General features: G+C 40.8%; 1 protein-coding gene across 2 annotated transcripts in view; it reads right to left on the bottom strand.

Moving 5' to 3' along the window:
- Nucleotides 1–3,645: 3,645 nt before the first annotated feature.
- Nucleotides 3,646–22,980, bottom strand: part of dagla (diacylglycerol lipase, alpha) — a 41,195-nt gene continuing 21,860 nt past the window's right edge. Inside the window, exons 10-21 of one of the 2 annotated variants that reach the window (XM_080885628.1) lie at nt 22,789–22,939; nt 20,935–21,018; nt 19,485–19,562; nt 19,135–19,215; nt 18,725–18,867; nt 14,757–14,825; nt 14,599–14,671; nt 14,121–14,329; nt 13,612–13,738; nt 9,680–9,846; nt 9,397–9,414; nt 3,646–6,500 (exon numbers count right to left, since the gene is read on the bottom strand). In XM_080885628.1, the coding sequence (XP_080741754.1) occupies nt 5,396–6,500; nt 9,397–9,414; nt 9,680–9,846; nt 13,612–13,738; nt 14,121–14,329; nt 14,599–14,671; nt 14,757–14,825; nt 18,725–18,867; nt 19,135–19,215; nt 19,485–19,562; nt 20,935–21,018; nt 22,789–22,939 (2,305 nt within the window). In that variant the 3' untranslated portion in view covers nt 3,646–5,395. The remainder of the gene's footprint in view (nt 6,501–9,396; nt 9,415–9,679; nt 9,847–13,611; nt 13,739–14,120; nt 14,330–14,598; nt 14,672–14,756; nt 14,826–18,724; nt 18,868–19,134; nt 19,216–19,484; nt 19,563–20,934; nt 21,019–22,788; nt 22,940–22,980) is intronic. The other variant, XM_080885629.1, reaches the window with a different exon arrangement.

Here is a 22,980-nt window from a genome sequence, read left to right as displayed (position 1 = left end):
ATTGAGCTATTTGGCCACAATAACAAAAAGTATGTTTAGAGGAATAAAGATGAGGCTTTCAAATTTAATAGGCAATAACTGCAACAACCTTCATGCATGGTGGTGGTAGTATTATGCTCTGGGGCTGTTTAGCTGAAGTGGTTTCATCACAAAGTTGATGATATGACGAAGGGGGATAATTTCCAAATTCTTCAACTTTCGCTCAAAACAACAGTTAAACATCTGAAACTTGGATACTATTTTATTGTTTCAATGGGGACAATGATCCTAAACATCAACACTACTTTTGGAATAGATAAAGCAGACTAACATTAACCTTCCGGAATGACCTTCCCAAAGCTCCGACCTCAACCCTTTTGAAAATGTGTGGATTACATTTGAAAATCTAACATTAAACCCACAAATTCTGCCATAAAAAGTTTTCAAAGATCCAACCAGAATTAAAGCTGCAAGCAGCGTTATGAGGGCCCTCGCACCCCCGGCGCGTCGAGCCACGGCCAACACCTAAAACCAGCACGTCCGATCTGATGTGACATTGATGGATTTCATGCATTTAACCACCAGCTAACATTTCATCTTATTCAACCAGGATTATAGTCGTCCCACTAGGTGGCGGTGTAACCATTATGTACAAATGGCATAACAAACATATCCGAGCTCGAGTCTAATCATGCCTACGACCTTTGGGAGAGATTGGACATTGTGTTTTCGAGTGACAGCAGATTACTGCTTTTTGGCGAGTGATTGAAACTCCACATGCCGCCATGACCACCCTGTTTCCTTGAACGTAAAAAGCTTCGCAATTTAACATCACAAAGGTCTTTAGATTCCACACACAGGAAACCGCATCAATCTGATGAAATCTCTTGGAGGAGTTCGTCAAAGAACGGTGCCTGAAAAGAGGGGAAAATGTCGCCAAAATTACACATTCATTTTAAAATGGCTGACTTCCTGTTGGATTTGGGATTTTGCTCCAAGAGACTTTTTTGTACATCTTGATCTCTCCTATAAGCTTCCCAGATTTCAGACTCATACATAAAACACAGAGCAGGGGCTGATGATTTTGAAAGTTTGTAGGGGGCGCTGTGGAGCCATTTTGCGCTATTCAAGGAAGGTGATCACATAACAACAAAGCCTTCGTCCCATTGGAGGTGTGGGCCAAATTTCAAGACTTTTTAAACTTTTCAAGCCCCTCAAACGTCACTTCATTGTTCACGGTGAACCACGTTGTCACCAGGGTGCGCCGTTCAGTTTAAAGTCACAATTTTCGCACCGAAGCATCATGAGCAACTGATGGTGATATTCACCGCTTTTGAGGTGGCCACGATGAACCTGTGAAAATCAGTACGACAAAATGAAAGACATGACATTTCCTGTTGCCACTAGGTGGCGCTCTGCGTATTACTGACAATGGGCACGTCAATCTGTTCAGGGCGGGACTGACATCATGCCTGTAAAGTCTGGTACTGATCAGACTGGATTTTATTGAGTTATACTAATTTGTTTCTTCATGGCGTGACATCAAAGTTCGCCATGCCGCTGGGGTCACACCCTTTCGCGAAAAGTCACAGTTTTCACTGTAACCCAAGACCAACTCCTTAAGGCTTTTCTGGAGAAATTTGAGGCTGCAGATGTCACCCATCACAATACTGTACCCCAAAGTGTAAAACATGACATTTCCTGTTGCCACTAGGTGGCGCTGTCCCTGATGTCAAATATGGCAGTTGAAATATGTTCAGGGCTGGAGCCTTATCATATGTGTTCACTTTGGTCCAGATCGGACAATGTATGACAGAATGAGAGGCAATAAGATTTTCATGGCGAGTCATCAAAATTCGCCGTGGTGCCACGGCCTCACCGTATCACGAAAACTCAAAAGCTCCGCAATTTAACATGGCCCAGGTGTGTAGTTTACACTGACCAAAGATGAAGCTTATACAACCAAATCCCAAGGAGGAGTTCGAAAAAGTTCGAGGCATGGAAATGGCAAAATTAGAGCCAAAATGTCACCTTCAGTTCCAAATTGCGGACTTCCTGTTGGGTTTGCGTCAATGGGCCCACAGACTTTTTTGTTCGTCTTGTTCACATGTGTGCCAGATTTTATACATGTAGCTGAAACGATGTGGTCGTAGGGCTGCATTTAACAAGGCATAGGTGGCGCTCTAGAGCCATTTCCCAGTGCTCATATGTAAAACCATTAAAATACAAAATTTTTCACCAGACCTGGCATGTGTGCAAAATTTCATGAGTTTTTGACCATGTTTAGGCCCTCAAAAAGGCCCTTGTTTTGCCTGAATAATAATAATAAGAAACGGAGCAGATACAATAGGGCCTTCGCACTCTCAGTGCTCGGGCCCTAATTATACCACAAGCTTACTGATGGCTATTTTAAAAGCATCTGGTCGAGGTGCAGTTTGCTAAAGGACATTCAACCAAATATTAGTGGGAGTGGATGTACAGTATATATCCTTGGTCTTATCAACACCTCACATCCACTCGACATCATTTGACCCATGACGCCTCTTTAAAGGCTCAGCAGTAGACTCTAATCTGACCTGCTGTACACTCATAATACAATGCACCTACACCTGGGCTTATAATAGCTCAAACAGCTCATCTTTACACAAAATATATCTGGCCTCTCAGCACTTCTAAAACCACTGATCCAGCCTTTACATCAAATCTAAAGGACCCAAATCCAAAATTCATGCGTGAGCAAACAAACACAATCGAAAACTTTATTTTAAAAAATAAAAACAAGCAAATTTAATATATACATTTATGGCTCATTTAAACAGACATATCAGCAGCACATATTGGGGAAAAAAAGGTTAGGACACAAATGGATATTTTTCAGTTTGTAGTTTATTTCATTACAGGCGGGGTAGTGAGGGAGAGGGATTAAATACATTCTCATTGTGGGGCAGGAAAGGACGGGAAGCAAACCAGGTAAACATGGACAAGACATACTTGAATTATTCCTTTAAATAAAGTCCAATTCTTAAATCTGCCAATAGTTTTAATAAATAACTGTCAGATGAAATCTTTTTTTTTTTTTTAATATATATATATATATATATATATATATATATATATATATCAATACTGATATCTTTTTAATATAGTAATTATCTCCTTATTGTTATATAGTTGTTTTCTACATGACTCTATTGGAATTCATCTTTTTTTTTAGACATCTGTATAAATAATTACACATAGAAGATGGTGCTATACACATCATGGTGGAAAATATTGGTGCTTTCTTTCAGCAGTGTTTAGTGCATGACCAGCTGCAAGCAAAGCTACTGAATGTAGGAAATTGTTGGCCCAACCTTAGTGTGTCTACTGGGACTGGCAGCATGATTTCAGTAGTGTCAGACTGTAAACTGGCTGGCTGGTCTGCTGTGAGTAACCACAGCAAATCTTATTCCAATTGGAGAGACTGTGCAGATCACTATGGTGACTCCAGGCTTGATGGTGGCGCTCCACCAAAGGTCACTCACTGTGAGAAAGCTGTCACTCTGCAGCATGTCTCACCACCATGACACATTTGCAAAAACAAAAAGCATATTGTTACCAGTGGCATGGCAGAATGTCAAATTTTTTTCTCCACTCAAGACGGGGGGGGGGGGGGGGGGGGGGGGGGAAGAACCCTGAAATGTTTAACTCCTTACATCTGGGAAAGTCGAAAAAGTTCTCCGTACTTTCCTTAAAAACTGAGATAAAAACCACTGACGTCAAACCAATCTGTTGCAAGAGCAATAAGGATAATAATACCAGCAAATATAGCAATAAAGTGATAACAACATTAAGTGTAATAATTCAAATCGTGACCCATCGGTTACACCCAGAGTGATATGGAAGATACTGTGCTGCACACAGCAGTTAGAGTCGGCAAATGCAATGTTCGAGTACACTTATTCATTCAGTCCAACCTCAAGCATGTTTGAGATGAACCGTATTAAAGGGAAGCAAACGCCTTGATGTCCAAAATGACAAAGCACCTTCAGAACAAGAGAAATCTATCCCGAGAGAGCTGTAGGATATATAATTTGGTCCTGTCTGATGACCTTGGCGACTATTGAGCCTCTCAAAAGTTTGAGTTTACATATGATGGTAATTTCTGGACACATTTAGAGCTTCTTTACTGTGGCTTAAGGACAAGACACGTTCTATACCAGCCATGCTACTCTGGAATGCATGCAGACTGACCTGTTTCTAAGAGCTCTCCAAGAAGAACTGTACAGTAATTATTATGAAACTAGGACAACTATTAGCAAGTTTGATATTCCTATAAACTCCGGTGTACAGAGGCTGTGTTTTGGAAAAGAAAGCCATGGCAGTGTTTTAAGGTCAGGATGACATCTTTTCTGGAGTTGCTGTGTAACAGTCTATGTGGGTAATCAACAGGATGGCTAGGGAAGGAGATAATGAACTTAGCTTGTTTTTAAATAAAGCAATATCCATATACATATACAAAATTACATCCCATAAATACATTTGGCAAGACGATGTATTAAATGTTTTTTTTTGGCAAGAGGGGTAAATTGAGCAATGATGTGCGCAAGTAATCAAATGTCAGTCTAAGGTGGTTTTAATGATGATTTCTCTTGAAGAATAAATAAATTACAAAAAAAATTATCATCATGCATTATAAAGAGTAACCAAAAGACTCAAAAACATCCATAGGCATCTGAAATAACTTTGTCACAATCACTAAATGTTTAAGACACATGGATTCTCACCAATGTAACACACTTACTCTCTTTCTCAAAGTCAATTCTTTGTAGACCTGAGGAACATTTCTTGAAATCTTATCACTTCTATTTATTAACAAAATGTCCATCTTCACATTTCTGATTTAAAGAAATCAAACAAAAATAAAAGCTGGACAAATTTCCGGAGCTGCTGAGTGTGCAGGAAGTCGTCCAGTACATCAACCCAGATGATGTGCCTATGCTAACCTCTTCTACAGTGTTAATTTTTGAATCCCTGCTCAGTTAAATATTCTCCCTTTGATTTGGTTACTTCAGGGAATTGATGTAATGTGGACGCATTCCCATGTGGGTGAGACAACATTTTCAAATGGCATTGTGAAGCTACAGTTATTTATATATTCACCCAAAAGCAGCACAGCCCCCTGGCATGCAGAGAGAGGTATCCTTTTTTTTTTTTCTTAGTCATTGCAATAGTGTGAAAATGCTATAAACAGAGTTCAAAGGGGTACACCTGAAGAATGGGAATATCGTGTGAGTTGGTCAGTCAAATTCTGTCACTGGATCTCAGATGAGTAACTGCATTCCATCACATGCATGTACTGTGATATGTTTTAAAATCTGAAATTGACTGCACCTCTCAATCAGAGCAAAGGGCATTGGAGACTTCAGAGCGCACTCTACACCATAGACGATAGTGTGTTCTCTTCAGGGCAGTGGCAAGGGGGTGATGTTCGTAGGGAGTGTATGGCTGACGGGGCACCCTCGCTAGGAGAAAGGTCGTTGAGTTCCTCAGATGAAGAGAGAGGGAAGGAGGGTGACAAAGATATGCCCGAAGAGGGGTCAGCGGATCCAGCAAAAGTGCGCGGGGGCTTAGGAACTAGATTAGGCTCCACTGTTGCCCTGGCCAGAAGTTGTTTGTCATCCAACCGCTGCTCATCTCCAAGACACTCACCCTGCCCAAAGGAGCCCCGGCCTGATTCTGACTCCCCATCAGAAAGGTCCAGAGTTGGTGAGCTGCTGCCATCCAGTCTGAAAAGAGAGTCTAAGTATTGGGCAAACTCCAGCACTGCCTGGCTGGGGTTTCCATTGGATAGATGGGGTGGAGGTGTAGAAACCGCTGGTCTAGTCTCTGCACTTAACTGTTTCTCTGCCGTTTCCAGCTCCCAGTCTTCCTTTTCTCTATCCATTGGTCTAGTACCAATATGTGGACTTAGGGGAGCAACAGGTGTGCTCCCTGGGCTGTAGACACCAGGCATTTGTTGGTGATCCTCATCAGGAAGCATTTTCAAGTTGGCATTAGTCTCAGTTTTGTAAGACTTAGCCAAGACACTCTGGTTTAGAAGAGCTGGGGAATGGAGTCCACTGTAGCGAGGTGTGGCAGGGGACAGCCTCATAGGATAATCTGGGGTTGATCTGGATTCCAGTGGGGTAAAGAAGGGCCCAACCTCACCCAGATGCTCTGTTGTTGCTTGGCAGAGGACATCTGCAGATAGTAGCTCAGTGCGAGAGCTCAGAGATGGGTTCTCCTCTGGGATTGGGGCATCCAAAGGGAACGGGAGGCTACCCAGCATTGGTGAACCCCTTAATGCAGCAGAGGACCGTCGGGAATCCAGACTATACAGGGACTCTGCATCTGAGAGACTCTCCATGACAGCTAAGGGTGCTTTGCGGTCCCTCAGCTCCACTGCCAAACGTTCTCGTGCTCCACGCAGTACTACAGGCACTGGAGGAGGGGGGCACTCAGAGAAACCATCCAGAGATATTTCAGACTGGGCACACGAGCTAGAGGAGAGGAGAAGAGTGGGTTGGAACATAATGAAAGGGAAAAGAGAGGTGAGGGGATTCAAAACACAAGACAGGCATGAAAACGAGTCAAAATAACTCACGGAAGGTTAAAGAAAAAGGATAGAAATGAAAAGTGTTAGTACTGAAACTACAGGTATCTAGAGTCTACAGAGCAGGTGAACATTGCAAAATACTACATACAGGAGTGCAGAATTATTAGGCAAGTTGTATTTTTGAGGAATAATTTTATTATTGAACAACAACCATGTTCTCAATGAACCCAAAAAACTCATTAATATCAACGCTGAATGTTTTTGGAAGTAGTTTTTAGTTTGTTTTTAGTTTTAGCTATTTTAGGGGGATATCTGTGTGTGCAGGTGACTATTACTGTGCATAATTATTAGGCAACTTAACAAAAAACAAATATATACCCATTTCAATTATTTATTTTTACCAGTGAAACCAATATAACATCTCCACATTCACAAATATACATTTCTGACATTCAAAAACAAAACAAAAACAAATCAGTGACCAATATAGCCACCTTTCTTTGCAAGGACACTCAAGAGCCTGCCATCCATGGATTCTGTCAGTGTTTTGATCTGTTCACCATCAACATTGCGTGCAGCAGCAACCACAGCCTCCCAGACACTGTTCAGAGAGGTGTACTGTTTTCCCTCCTTGTAAATCTCACATTTGATGATGGACCACAGGTTCTCAATGGGGTTCGGATCAGGTGAACAAGGTGGCCATGTCATTAGTTTTTCTTCTTTTATACCCTTTCTTGCCAGCCACGCTGTGGAGTACTTGGACGCGTGTGATGGAGCATTGTCCTGCATGAAAATCATGTTTTTCTTGAAGGATGCAGACTTCTTCCTGTACCACTGCTTGAAGAAGGTGTCTTCCAGAAACTGGCAGTAGGACTGGGAGTTGAGCTTGACTCCATCCTCAACCCGAAAAGGCCCCACAAGCTCATCTTTGATGATACCAGCCCAAACCAGTACTCCACCTCCACCTTGCTGGCGTCTGAGTCGGACTGGAGCTCTCTGCCCTTTACCAATCCAGCCACGGGCCCATCCATCTGGCCCATCAAGACTCACTCTCATTTCATCAGTCCATAAAACCTTAGAAAAACCAGTCTTGACATATTTCTTGGCCCAGTCTTGACGTTTCAGCTTGTGTGTCTTGTTCAGTGGTGGTCGTCTTTCAGCCTTTCTTACCTTGGCCATGTCTCCGAGTATTGCACACCTTGTGCTTTTGGGCACTCCAGTGATGTTGCAGCTCTGAAATATGACCAAACTGGTGGCAAGTGGCATCTTGGCAGCTGCACGCTTGACTTTTCTCAGTTCATGGGCAGTTATTTGGCGCCTTGGTTTTTCCACACGCTTCTTGCGACCCTGTTGACTATTTTGAATGAAACGCTTGATTGTTCGATGATCACGCTTCAGAAGCTTTGCAATTTTGAGACTGCTGCATCCCTCTGCAAGATATCTCACTATTTTTGACTTTTCTGAGCCTGTCAAGTCCTTCTTTTGACCCATTTTGCCAAAGGAAAAGAAGTTGCCTAATAATTATGCACACCTGATATAGGGTGTTGATGTCATTAGACCACACCCCTTCTCATTACAGCGATGCACATCACCTAATATGCTTAATTGGTAGTAGGCTTTCGAGCCTATACAGCTTGGAGTAAGACAACATGCATGAAGAGGATGATGTGGACAAAATACTCATTTGCCTAATAATTCTGCACTCCCTGTAGATGGAGGAAAGATTAAAAAAAAAAAAAAAAACAAGAGGAAAGAGACTGGAAGGGCAAGAGTGTATCCAAGTGCATGTGCTCTTGTATTGGCTTATAATACAGGAGAGGTAAAGTACAAGGTGGGATCAAAAGGTTCTGTGAGTCTGTCCACAAAAACAAAAAAAAGAACCCCAACCTTTCACTTAAGAATCGTTTAATAAACCCTCAAGATCAACTTCCTGTGTACCTTTGGACTGCTGCTCACTCTTTTAAAGTCCCATCGTGACTGCTTGCGTGTACACTTGTGCAGATGGTAGAAAACATCATCCAGCCTTCATATTACATGTCTACTGCTGTTGAGAGCTGGTTCTCAGGGTAAAGCTCAAGCAGCACTCTTCAGTGGACGATTCCAGCCAGTAGCCAAGCTCTCTGTCCTGGTCGTTGTGTCCCTGGGCAAGACACTTTACCCTACTTGCCTACTGGTGTTGGCCAGAGGGGCCGATGGCGCGATATGGCAGCCTCGCTTCTGTCAGTCTGCCCCAGGGCAGCTGTGGCTACAACTGTAGCTTGCGTCCACCAGTGTATGAATGTGAGAGTGAATGAATAGTGGTATTGTAAAGCGCTTTGGGTGCCTTGAAAAGCGCTATATAAATCCAATCCATTATTATTATTATCCCTTCATGGGGTCGTTCACAGTGAATGCACCTGCTCCTAACAGACTGTCAAAGTTCTACTATAATGTCCCGAGGTAACAGAGGGAGACATTTAGTGCATATAACTTGAACTAGGCGTCCTCTTTCATGGCACAGCAGAGGGACACGACGAGAAAACAGGCATATACAAATGGTCTGAATAGTGTCCAAAGGTCCACATAGAGACCGCCTTAAAAAGGAAATTGGTCTAACTTAAATCTGGTACGGTTTTTCATTTCTGTGGACAGAGTCATAAAACTTTGTGATAGTACCTTCGTAATTTAACCATTTGTACCAGGAGTTCACACTGACTTTGGACAGGGGCTAAACCAGAGAGGGCGAGGTGGGAACTGAATACTACCATACGTTGCAACGGCTCTGTGTTCAGACAGCGTGCATGCGTGCATGAGAGAAGGGAATACATTATGCAAAATTAGTATTGGCATGCTTTGCTTACCGTAACAATGTTTTTTGTCTTTTTTTTTTTTTTTTTTTAAAACATACAGAACAAACAAAAATAATTTTGAGAAAATAAAGTAGTAGTTAGTAGCAGTTGTATTTTTTTTAGTACTGGTTATATAGCTACATTACAAGGCATCATTTCCCAGTGATTTCTCTTATACTTAGAGATTTGCTACTATTACATACTAGGCAAGAGTGAAAGCTGAATATGAAGATGAAACTATTTTACATAGCCTTTCAGGCTTAAACATGCCCACAGTGGTGCCTGATGTACTAACCGAACACTGCTGTTCCTGCGGTGGTGGGTTGTAGGCGTTGGCTGCTGAGAGGTTGTTGATGTATCGACGAACAAGGTCTCTGGGTTTAAGTCCACTTCTGTGGGGCTCACCATGATCTTGGCTGCTGACAGCAAAGCAGTTTTCCCTTTGTTGTAGTTCTCCAGCACCTGTCACAAGCACAGGAGTATAAACAGATACATGACTTGACTGATAGAGGGACGACCAGTTTCAAAATAAACAGGACAACTTCATAAAAATATATAACTGGAAAAAGTTAATCTGACTAATCATGTTTTATATGTGAAATGTTTCTAAACTGGCCTATGCTAGCAGACAGCCAATGATTTTGTAGTTTTTAAAACCCTTTCTACTGTTTTTCCTTTATTCATTTTCTAGATTCAAACAGAGATGCTGAGGTGTTTTCTTCCTCTTCGTCAGCAAAACATGAGAAAAAAAATTCCCAAAGAACCAAAAGATTCAAATATCGAATGCCAGTTATGCACTTGGATCAACTTCAGTAAGATTATAATGGTTTCAAAAATATTATGTGGGTCACCACTACAACTATATTTATAAGCGCACAAGTGCTTGTAGTATAGTGTTAAAAAGCAGCGTAGTTCAGTTACATATAAGTGCAATCTGAAGGTGAGCTGACACCTACTCCAGCTGACATTAAACACCCACAACAGAGTCATGATGCCTGAGCAAGAACTATGCAAGACCTGCATTACCACTACAGGGAATAACAAACCATACGAGTGTCTTATCCATCTTGGAAACACGTTCAACACAAAGTTTGTCCAACAAAATACAAACCGTGTTATGTTTGCTGACATAAATGAGAACAGAACAAAAAAAAAAAAAAAAAAACCCCAAACAAACCCCAAAACATTAATGGCAAGCCACACATCAGCACGCAATTGTTTGGTTAACTTTAATGACTCAAAAGACAACATATTGTGGTATAAAAACAGGTGGAAATATGAGAGGACATGAACACACACAAAAAATACACGTGACAATGGAATGAGGTGATTAAAAGAGAAAATAACACAAAAAGACAAAAGCTAATATATTTATTATGGTTATATTGTCATCCATAACCAATTTGCACAAATGTAAACAATGTGTTACATGGTTGAGTTTAAAGACACATGAGAACATGCTTCTGCAAGTAATAAACCACATGAGATAACTGGCACCAACAACAGCAAACATATCTATGACTGTAGACACAACAACTACAAATGATGACAAAATACATCAAATTTATACTTGGACGGTTTTTTGCATTGCCTATCCCAACAGTATTAGTGTATAGAATTAATAAAAGCACACTGACATATGAAGTGTACAGTGAAGGATATAAAATTGTGTAAACTACAAATTTATTTTGAATAGTAAACCCACTCTCCTACATGCCAGTAATAAGAAAACCAAAATCTTTTTCTAGGGGATTATGTTCTGAATGTGTGCTTTCAAAGAGCAAAAATAAAAAGGGAAACACATCCACAGAGAAGAGCTGCAGCTACTGAAAAACCCAGGCAGGAAGGAAGAAAGAGCAGTTAATGTGGAAGAAATTAGGTTACCATAGAAACTTTGTGACTACAAAGAAAACTTGTTACGTTGAGGACCAGGATTAGAAAGTTTGTGCCAAAGCACTTGACCACAGGCACTGCAGCTGAGAGAGGAACGGAAAAAAGAACAAGGGTTGGTTTGTGGAAAGCTGGATGATGATTAACAAGAAAAGGAGTCCAGGTGAGTTTGGACTCATCGTTTCTGACTCCATGGTTTAAAGCCATCGCATGCTCCTGTACCATTGTATACATCATTAACCAGTGATGTATTAATGGAAATGGTTATTGATAACATTTTACCACATCGCCTTGTGGATGCGCATTTCTTTACCCTCTAAAACTTGATGTGCCAGCTATTCAGCTGAGTTTCAATGTCACACTTAATACTTTTGGAGAAACACCTTTTAAAGGCAACCAGTAAATTGCTTGGACTTGTTGGATCCAGCAAGCTGACAGAATAAAAATGCCAGTTGCTGGTTAAAAAGGATTCTTTACATACTGGTCATTATGGTTGCTCTAAAATCAGTTTTAAAAAAAAATAAAAAATAGCAGCTTTACTATGACTTTTGGCTCTAGCCTTTGTCCTAAGACTGGCCAACATCTGAGTTTTGCACATAATGCAGAAATGTTTCCAACACTGAATGCAACAAGCAAAAGTTGAATTCAGTCTTACGATTAGCATCTCCTTAGAATATGTAGACTAGTAATGTACATAGTAATAGAATTTGTCAGCGTCTAAATGTGATCAAGTTTAGACAACAGATTCAAAAAGATTGTTTGGCACTTTTATCTCGGGAGGAGAGTTTTCTATCTGAGGACTGTTAGACTCGTTAGATCGGATTTCCTCTTGACGGTGGTGAGAGACGCGTGGTTCTGACTGAGGTTGTGGTAAAACGCATGAATCATCTTCAGCTGGAAGAACTCCTGACTGGGTGTTGGAAGGGACAGACACCATGCATGGCTGAGACACAGAGTTAAAGTCTGACAGAGGAGGTGGAAGAACAGACTCAGCATCTGGAACTGAAGAAGAAGAAGTGACAGCGAGTGGTGTAGAGACAGTTTCAGTCTCTGCAAGGGAGCCAGTGCAAGACAGGTCTTTGTGGTTGGCAGATGAAGAGTTGGAGGGAGGAGGACTAGCGTTTAGTTTTGTTTGGGAGACTATTAAATCAGTGGTACTGGATGTAGGTTGACTGATTCCCAGTTCCTCTGCTTCCAAGTTTTCCTGCTCAGACAGGAGACAAAATGGTTCCAGTACCTGCAGAAACACCAAATATATCACACCACTATATCCTCTACACGCACACACTTCACAAATACACACATACTTAACTTTAAACATTCATCTAGAGAGACAAACACAAAGGCAAAACCAAGCTGAAAAACACCATATACAGACGGGAAAAACACCACACAACGTGAAGTCCTCAGCCACAACAAGTGCAATCCCCCAAAATCAGTCCATCACATGCAAACATTCACATTAATACCCTGTTATCAAAACAGATGTTCAACGTCCATGACGAACAGGCTCAAAAAGACCAAAGAAAGACCGTGAAACCAGCCACGAGTGAACAATTCCCATGCTTTGAGACAGGAGCAATGTGGAGAAAAACAAAAAGGTGTGGTGAGTTGTAGGTTAATGACATGCATAAAGTAACAACGGAGTCGCATTAAAATTTTTGAAATGCTTCAAAACTAATTCTTAACTCCATTTAAATTAAAACTTGGTGATCCTAAGACCTTTACCTTTGAAATTGCACATTTTTTTTGCATGGTGCAACTACAGGAACTAAATGACAATAACCAACATATGATAATTTCTAGTTCAAGTCCCCAATGTTATTGAAAGCCACAAGATGGGTAGATTTAAAGGATAAGGAAATCTTCAATTTTCAATTAAGTTCTCTCTAGATGTCATCACTCTTCACAGGGTTTATTAGTAACAATACCTGCAAATGTCTGTAGAAAAACATATTTAAATATTTTTATGGGCATGTTTCCAGATAAATTTCATACAGTTAAGCTCTCAATTTACTAAAATGCTTTGAGTGAATTTTTAATTAAGATTGCCCTCGTCTCCAGAATAAAATGATAAACTAAAAGTAAAACATAAAATTGCTACTGGCCTCTATTTTTAATAAAACAACCTGTAATAAGTATTCCACCCTTTATTAAGACCCACATCTCTTTTGTTTATTTTCTTTCATTGTTAGAGCCAATCCCCACGTAAGCATCACCCGTGTAATCCGTTACCCAGTGTTGGAAATCAAGAACAAAATTAAAAAGCCGTTTTTGCACAATTTCAGATACACCCCCTCTCGAAATAATGCATGCATGCAGATTTAAAAAACAGACCTTGTTGAGACCCTCCATCACCATGTGGGGCATGTGCTCATTAAGCATGGCAGGTGATATGATGACCTCATTGAAAGCTTTGTTGTCCCCCAACAATGCTGAATAGGTTGGCTCTTCCTGACCACAGCTAAAAGGGAGAGGGAGAAAGAGAGAAAATCTATCAGTCATAATGAGAAATAGTAAACACACAGGTTGACTTAATATATTTTCCTCACAATACAGAACATGGGGGGCACTGTATAACACCACTAAGTGGAATATTTTTGTATCAAGTCAAAAAACTCATATGTTGGGGTAAAAGATTAAAAAGCAAAAGGACTCCAAGACGAACAAGGCAAGTCAGTTTGTTGTCATAGCACCTTTAAACACCAAGTGCCTTAAAAAGTACTGCAGTATGAAGAAAAATATATAAGGATGAACTTTCTGTTTTACCTTTAGACACGGTAATACAGAAAAAGAAAACGCATGTTTGCATTTAATTGCAGCAGCTTTCAAACCAGTTTTCTTACCATATCTCTGGAGGATGGTTGTGTACCACGTGGATGATCCTGCCAGGTGGGTAGAGGGGTGTGGAGGCTGACAAGGCAATGCTGAGGTCACTGGGGTGTAGCCACAAGCGACTGCTTGGAGGTGCTGCAGGCTGAGACTGAGGATCATCATCCTCTAGTGGAAGCTCTGATTTTGGGATGCATTTAGTGCCTCCCGCAATGATCCTCCACTGTAAGAATTTTTTATTTTATTTTTTTAAGTATGCATTTCTATATTTGTATGCATTCCTTCATGACAAAACTTTCAGGAATAAAAAATGAGAAATTCTACAGGTTTTATAATGCTGAATTTAATAGATTAAAAAACAGCAACGATCAGCCTTCTCTCATTAGTGCATGCTTTTTGTGAAACAATCATTTGTTTTATGTTCCAGATGATTTCATACAGCAAATGCTCTACAAGTCTGTAATCTTCTATAACATCAAGAAGTTAAGTCACCTTTGGCTTGTTACTCTTTTGTAAAACTTCCAGAAGGTGGCGTCGGAAACCCTCTAGTTGTGACAGGCCAAGCCTATGACAGAGCAGAAGGCTACTGTGGGTAATACTGCAGAAGGGTGAAAGTAACATGAGTATACTGATGTAGTAAAAGAGGATACCTTGGCACCAGGTCTTTTCCCAAAACTACAGATGACACAAACTCTTTGGAGTACTCCATGGCATCCTCACTGGGTGCATAAAAGGACAAAAAAAAAAAAAAAGAAGTAGTTAAATTACGGAGTACTGGATACACAGAGGGAAAATAATGGCACATAGTCTGCACGCTACATATTTACAGGATGCACTCTGTTTTACCATAATAAAAATGCCCTGGTTGATAGAATACTGCAAATCATGGGGAGAAGATTTTAAGAAAATTAGAGACCATCTCGTGATGGGTTCACACCAGCTGCAACACCAGTGTGTTCTCAGACCTGCGTCGTCTTTCTGCCTTTACAGAATTCTGACGATACACACACTCCCTTGAGAGTGATGTCACCTGCCAAAGTCCTCAAAGCCACCTTTGTGGTGCTTACACTGCAGTTCATGTCCCCAGGAGCACATGACGTCATGAAGACGGAGAGAAAAACAGGAACACTCTGGAGGTTAAAAAGTCTACTGGTGATGCAGCTGGTAAACAAGAACTACACGTCTTCAGAAGAAGCGCCCTTCCTGTTTGCCCATCTCTCCCTTAATATGTAAACCCGTGGATTTAACATGAACTGCACTTCTACAATTGATTTGCATGTGAACAGGTTACCGAAAAGAAGATGATGAAGGAGGCCTACTTTTGGAAATGCACAAAGGGTTTACTATGAATGAGCTGAATCCATGAAAAAACAAAAACAGCAACTCAAAGCTTTGACAATGTCGGCAGTTACTCTTAAATAGTGATGTGATAGCCTATAGCATGTGACTGAACAGCGCAATGTAAAGTTTTAATACAAAACCCCTTTTGAGTTTAAGGTTTAATGACTGGAAAATGGTTGCAAGTCTGATGAATTGAAAGTGCAGCTGTGCCACTGTGGAGTGTGCACTCATTATGTGGCATACACCATATGTGCTGGAAAGCCTATGTTTATGCCACATTGGGGGAATGCAATAGCTAATTAGAGGCATTCATTTAGCATTCAGTGATGTAATTAATACTAAGAAAATTAAGTTTTGATGCAAGAGTTCATTGCAAGAATAACCAGATCATTCAGCTAAAAAGGATGTTCTCTGTTCATATAAATCCTGCAAGATCAACTAGAGATACCATCCAGATAAAGTTTACTGTATTATTTGTAGAAACAATACACGTTTATCATATTATTAACTTATATAGATGAGGAAAAAAGAGCATTTCCCAGGAGCTTTTTTAAACACAGCTTTTCCAACCATCCTTGTTTTCCTATGCATGCTCACATTACTGTACTTTGCACATGGAAACAAAATTATTTCACAAAAAACAAACATTACAATGGTCAAAATTACTGCAGTCGTTTATTGTAGTTTTCAACAAGTCTCACATTCCCAGCCTATTCTTCTTTGGCGAATCTCTAAAGCTCCTTTGATTGTCTTCTGACATGGACCCTAATTTTCAGGAGGTATTTGTTCACCAGGAGCGGCGTATGTTTTGGGTCGTCGTGGTGTTGGAAGATGAAGCGATGACCCAGACCCAGTTTTGCTTCTGCCTGCTTCAGGTCTCCTTTAAAATCTTCACATATCCTTATTTCATTGTGATTTCTTCCACCTCAACGAGATTCCCAGTTTCAGAGGCACGGAAACATCCCCACAGCATAACACTCTCACCACCATGTTTCACGGTGGAAACAGTGGTGTTTGGGTTGCACGGCTCTTGCTTCTTTCTCTAAACTGTGTGATTCTTAGTGAATTTCTTGATGAAACTTCTCATTCTGGTTCTTGATACTTAGAAACACTGATACGGTGAGCTGCCAAACCCCCCGTCCACCGAGTGGGGTGACGACAATATCCCATGAGGGGCAAAAAGCCATTGGGAAAATTTGGACACAAACTATAACTTTAAAAGGGGCTTAATCTTTTTTTTTTCCCTCATCTGCATACATGTGGGCAACAAACAGTGCTTTAGTGGGGCTTATACTACATCTACTCATGCTTTTCTTTAGCCACCCCTCTTCTGTGAAATCTTGTGACAGCAGTTTAAGAACTGCCATGCATGATGATTTTAACAGAATACTAAAAGGTGCACTGCAGCATTTAATTTCCTCTTGGTACAAGCTTCCTTCCAGTACAATTTGCATAGCAAACAGTTATCCAGCTGCATGGTGGTATGCAGTGTTAACTGTGCACAGTCAAAATAAAAGTCAACTCTGAACCACTGGACCAAAAATAGGCTACATTGTTACAAAAAAAGATGATCTGAAAGTACAAACCACAGCTTTGGGGTACTTGTCCACAGTAAAATGCACCACCTTGCACCTACACTTAAAGGAGAATATATTTCTTCTCAGACTGAGGAACGAGACTTCCTGAGGGGATGGGTAAAAAAAAGAAAATGTTTATAGCAATGTCCATCTCTGCAGATCTGCTACATACGCCGGGTCTATCATCATTTTCAAATAATTCAGTAACTGTGAAAACTGTGAAAGGATTACACTAAATTTAGTAGAAATCTGTAGCTGCATCCATCAAAGCTGCGTTTCATCTACCAGAATGTCAATCAGGATACCTGCTTCCTCTGATCTGTTTCAGGAAGATACTCTGACCAATCAGTGGCAACTAAAGTAGGATTTAAAACCACAATTCCTCAAGCCCAGAAAGCAAATCCTCAAACCTGCCTGAAGGCCATTTACTGCACATATTTCCCCAGTAATTTCTCACTGCTTTCCTGTCCCAAAAAGCAACCCCCCAAAATAAATGTCTCTTGGTTTAGCCTCAAAATATTGGTTTATATTTCCTCTTTCATCTAGCTCACCCCTGAACTAGTTTCTTGAGAGTGAAAGAGTTTGGGCTTCTACTTCCAATTCACCTCCTCTCTCTTCACTGTTTGTTTGCCTCTACAATTAAATAAGGTTTTTTTAAAAAAAGGAAACCGGGAAAACAAACAAAAAAAAACAAACTGGACCACTTTGCTCATACTGGTATTGTTAAAATCACAAGAAATTTCTCAGCTCTGTTGAGAAATAAAGTGAGTAATAGCATTGGTATGTATTGCGAAAGACGACCCAGAACAACATGAAAAAGACCTACTTGATAAAAATCTTCTTGGATTTATGCCTGAATTTAAAGTAATTCCTTATGACCTGCTTGTTATTGGTTTATAAAAATAGATTGTAAGCATTAAAGAGAAAGTGTTTCTGTCACACATCCTGAGCATCCAATTTTTTAACTCACACATGTGATAGGGGAAAAAAACCCCAAATAAAAAAAACAAAAACAAAGCACAAACCCCTCCCTGCAAAGAGATTTAAGCCAAAGGGAAACGGCACAGAAATAAAATAATTTCTTATTTTATATACTTAAAATAATTGACCAACTTGTATCAAAATGTCTGAAACAACTGGAAAAAAAAACAAGGATTTCTGTCAGTAAAAAAAAGAAAGAAACAGAGTCACTGGCATTGCTGTATGCAGGCCAGTAGCATTTGCACGAGCAGTCAACCCCAATGGCCACTGGAAGCATAGGGAGGGGGGGAAAAAAAAACCCTGATGCGATGGAAAAACTTCATATTAAGTAAAAGTTTTTTCATTCCTCTGCACAGTGCCAGCACAGATGAGTTTTCAGTCAGAAACTGACCGAATGAGAGACGCAAACTGCTTGGAAGACGAGATCGCAGCAATGGTAGAGGAGATTGATGCCAGCCGACATGTATTCTTGGGTGGAGTATATATAGCTGGCTGAAAATTATGTATCCATGGTTTTCTGCCATACTCAAGATCCCTTTTATAAATGAGCCCCCAAGTAAACAAGCAAGCGGGAGTGAAACTAAACATGTGACAGACTTGTGAACATTACCAGTGACAAAAAAACAAAACAAAACAAAAACACACTTTAAGTAACTTCCTTTGTAATGCATTCACACCGTAGTACTGATACTCTGGGATTGGGATCCAGATTGACTCACCTAAGAAGGCCACCGGGTGGAGAGTAAGAGTAGCAGTGAAGTGTCGGGTACTGAGGTCTCAGCAGGAAGGAGAGAATAGCAGCAGTGCCTGCACCGAGAGAATGCCCAACTATCACCAGCCCATAATGCATGGTGCCCTTGTTCTGTGTGAGACAGCGAGAGTCATTACATTCACAAGAGCACACTTGTTACCACAGCGAAGACAATCACTTAAAGAAATTGCCTCTGTTGCTGTTTGCCAAATAAATTGTTGTATACACTACAGCCAATATTACGGTAATGTTACGCAGCCAGTGTGGCCTTGACTAAAGTACTACAGTGACGCCAATAAAAATACACTGTACAAATTCTTATAAAAAAGGATCATCATTCAGCCTGCCATACTTCACACAGTATACTGAGTCATGTACCAAGTCTCGTCCAAAAGCTTGAGACAAGATCATTTCCTGCTCCAGTTTCTTCTTAATGTATTCTGCTGAGTAAACCATTCCCTGGGAGGAAAGAGAGAGAGGGGGGATTCAGTGGATGGAAGATGATGAGCGAGAAAGAAATATGCACAGGAAGTCTGTGCCATTGCTCCCTCATTAAAACACCCAAAGTAATTATTCTATTATTAACAACGTAAATGACCTTTGGAGTATAGGATGTACTTTGCTTGTTGAAAGTGCACCATGGAGAACACAGGAAAGTTAAAAGAGAAAATCTCAGGAGACTGTAACGCTGAGATGATGTATCATAGGCGAGTCGTTTAATTTCTGACCTTGTGGCCAAGCCAGGTGCCTTGCTGTTCCTCGACAGGCAAACGTTCAGAGTCCCCCGTCAGATCAGTCAGGGCGTCCTGATCCGCAAAAGGCAAATTCAAAATGTGACAACAGCACAAAGCAGAATACCACAAGCGGAGGCGGGGATCATAAAAAAAGATCACCTTAATAATAAAAGATGCCAAACTATGTACAGGAATAAAAAAAGTCATTATAGTCCCCTCTGAAAACGTGACTATTTGTTATATAACTGTACGTGGATACACCGAGAGCAGTAAGACTAAGCTCACAGAGATTACATGATTAAAGTGTCTGAATCACTTCAACTTTATATTTAAGAAGTCACGATTGCGATAATGTTTCATCACTTCCATTAACAACAAAAACAAAAATGATGAGTTGAACCACAGAACCATTTCTCAAACACGCAGACAGTCCTGATGTGCCACTTCTGCTGTTGCAAAAGCTCAAACTAATCAGTACGGTATATAGATAGTCTACAGGATCGGCAAAAACACCAGGTATGAAAATAAAGCAAAGGTGCCTTAAACCTGCGTTGTATTTAGAAGCCACTAGGGGGCAACACCTACAGTTGCAAAAAAGAAAAAAAGAAATAAAAAAGACTTGCAATTCTTTACAAGTCAATAGGAAACCAGCTTTCCAACTTGACCTCTGGAAACAACTGTCTGCTTATTTTATGGACTCGGTCACTCCTTTTTGGTCCTTTTTTAAATATGTTTCAGACAGGAGGACTGTACGCTGTACATTAGCCAATGAGGTCATTGTTAGCAAGTGCAGGTGTGGTTTCACAGTCAGACCTGCCTCTCTCTGACTACATCTGGTTTCAAAACGTAAAGATGGATTGGGCACCCTTATCTCCAGGCTTCAAAAATTAATGAGTGGCATCACAGTAGCGACATCCATCTTTTATAACAGTGTATGAAAATAATGCTGCAGTAATCATTCGGGATTCTGCATGTTCCTAAATACTGCAAATGCTTCTTTAATTTTTGTGGCGTTCTTGTAAATGTTCCACTCTGCATGCGTTCTTGTTTGTTACACTGATAAACTGGATGTTTTTGGCTAGCTGGGAGCAAAGCTCAATGGGATGAGTAGTGAGCTGCCTCTTAAAAGCCAATTTGCTTTTATTATAAAACCATGATTAATCTCTCAGCTGATGGTTCAGTTCAGTTTTAACACTGCTCAGGAATTTTCACAAATGCTTATGAAAAAAAAAGCGGATAGGACATTTATCTCTGAAGGTGGACAGTCCTGTTTCTGCTCTATGTGTGAAAAGGTGTAGGAGTTTGAGAACACTAAGCCATGAGAACTTCACCTGCTTTGGAGGTGGTGTTGTTGTGAGGAACTGAAGAGAATGGGGTCGGACAATATTTTGAGAGCCTTAGAGAAAGATTTAAATAATCACAGAAATTTAAGAAAGAAAGTCACCTTTGGAGAAAGAGTTCCTCTGATACTGATGACAACTTTCTTTTTTTCGTGATCCACTGCCACAAAAAATGGAGTCTCGTAAACCTGTATGAAAGATGCAGATTGAAGCAGAGCGCACAGTGAAAACTGGTTAGAACGTGAGAGGATCGTGAGTGGAGGGCTAAGAGTTGTGCATCACTGTTTCACTTGGAGCCCAGCAACCACAGCACAGTCATTGTCATCAAACCTTTCTACTTGGCACAGTGCATGCTCATAAAAGAAATTTATAGATGGAAAGTCAGCGCAGGCTGGCTGCGCTCTGCATTACAAATCATCGATGTGTTATAGCTCAACTGCTAGTTTGAGAGCTGCTGGAATTTAAACAAACATAATTATGATGAAAATTAATTTTCACTGTCATTAGGAAACTAATCGAACAACTACTTTTTCCTAAACTGTTTTGCAAGACATGTGTTTAAAGCAGAGTATTGGGGACCAATGCGTAACTGGAGTGTAATTAATTCCACTAAGAGCCAAAGTGGACCTACTGTAAGAAAATACTGGCAGCAGCCAGTGGCACCCCTCAGCCTCCGAGTGGATGCACCAGTGGTATGAATTTCAAAATCCTGCTTCTCAGGTTATTGCATTCACAAGATTTTCAGAAAACCTGACCTTTGACCTTGAGGTCGAGGTGCCTAAGATTTGAACTCGCCAGAGATTTTTTGTGGATACACCTATGGTATCAATTTGAAACTCCTATGTTGTTTTGTTCTCGAGTTATTGCATGCACAAACTTGGGTGTCAACATCGCCCGCCCAGCAGGATGACGATAATACCCCACCAGCTGTAAGAAAGCAAAATACTTTATGTTGTGTGTTTGACTTGCAAACTTATTGCAAATCTATTTTTTTTAATTATTTGGAATTAGGGCAGCATGGTGGCACAGTGGTTGGCACTTCACAGTAAGGTCCTAAGTTTTAATCCACTCTGGCGCCTTTCTGTGTGGAGTTAGGTACTCTTACTTCCTCCTACAGTCCATGCATGGCATTAGCTTAACTGACTATGCTAAACTGACTGCAGGTGTGGTTGTGGGCAGGAGTGGCCCCGCGACAGATTGGCCTCCCTCCGAGGGTGTACCCTGCCTCTCATCCTATGATAGCTGGGAAAGGCTTTCAGCCCCTGAAACCTTCATTTAGATAAGCATCGAAGAAAATGAATGGATGGACAGATGGACACAGAACTACATTTGTGGCTGTGAAATTAAGGCCTTAGAGTCCATCCAGAAGTGTTTATGCACCACCTCAACTGCCTTATTACATAAAACAGTTTTGCAAAACAAATCTACATCTGAAGCAGAAAAGCCACCAACATGTTACACGACACAGGGTTTAAACAAACCGTCAGCGTTACTTTCCTTGTCAGGAAGGAACGCAGTTGTTGCTCTGCTGTCACTACATTAACAGCTAAAATGCATGTTCTCCATCCACATAATGAACTGAAGCAAAGTGTGACAAGTACATGAAGTAAATTATGATGTAGGGTGGGTGTTGTTTTTTATGCTGTGAGCAGAAATGCTGTACCGAGCACAAATGCTGTACAGAGCACATTAATGGCACACTTCCCCTCTACAGCTGCACGTTAAGATTCTGTGCATGACAGTCTTGAGCAGAATCAGTGATAGGCTTTACATTGTTCATCATCTCCTGAAAACACACTTGAGTTACTGCAGAGGATGTTGACAGATCTCTCAGTTTTTGCAACATATATGTTGATAAGCGGAAAGCTCCTACTATTTGATTGTCTATATCAGTCCTTTAGGGCATTGTGAGCTCTAAGACTCTGATTGCACCTTTAATTATTTACTTGGTCACCTACAGCATCGTGGCAGGAAGTGTAGACAATGTGGACCTGCTTGAGGTCATTATCCAGGAAGTGCCTGCGTATGGCCAGGACATTACAGCCGCAACAATTGTCCTCTTCCACTGTCACGGACTGAGACAGCCGAGATCCAGACACAGATGTACAGCTGTCCAAAAAAAGGAAGATGAGAAGAAAACAGGATGTCAA

This window comes from Rhamphochromis sp. 'chilingali' (assembly GCF_963969265.1).
Source record: "Rhamphochromis sp. 'chilingali' genome assembly, chromosome: 6".
Taxonomy (NCBI): domain Eukaryota; kingdom Metazoa; phylum Chordata; class Actinopteri; order Cichliformes; family Cichlidae; genus Rhamphochromis; species Rhamphochromis sp. 'chilingali'.
Note: the sequence above shows the minus strand (reverse complement) of the source record. Positions and strands in the feature narration are given on the sequence as shown.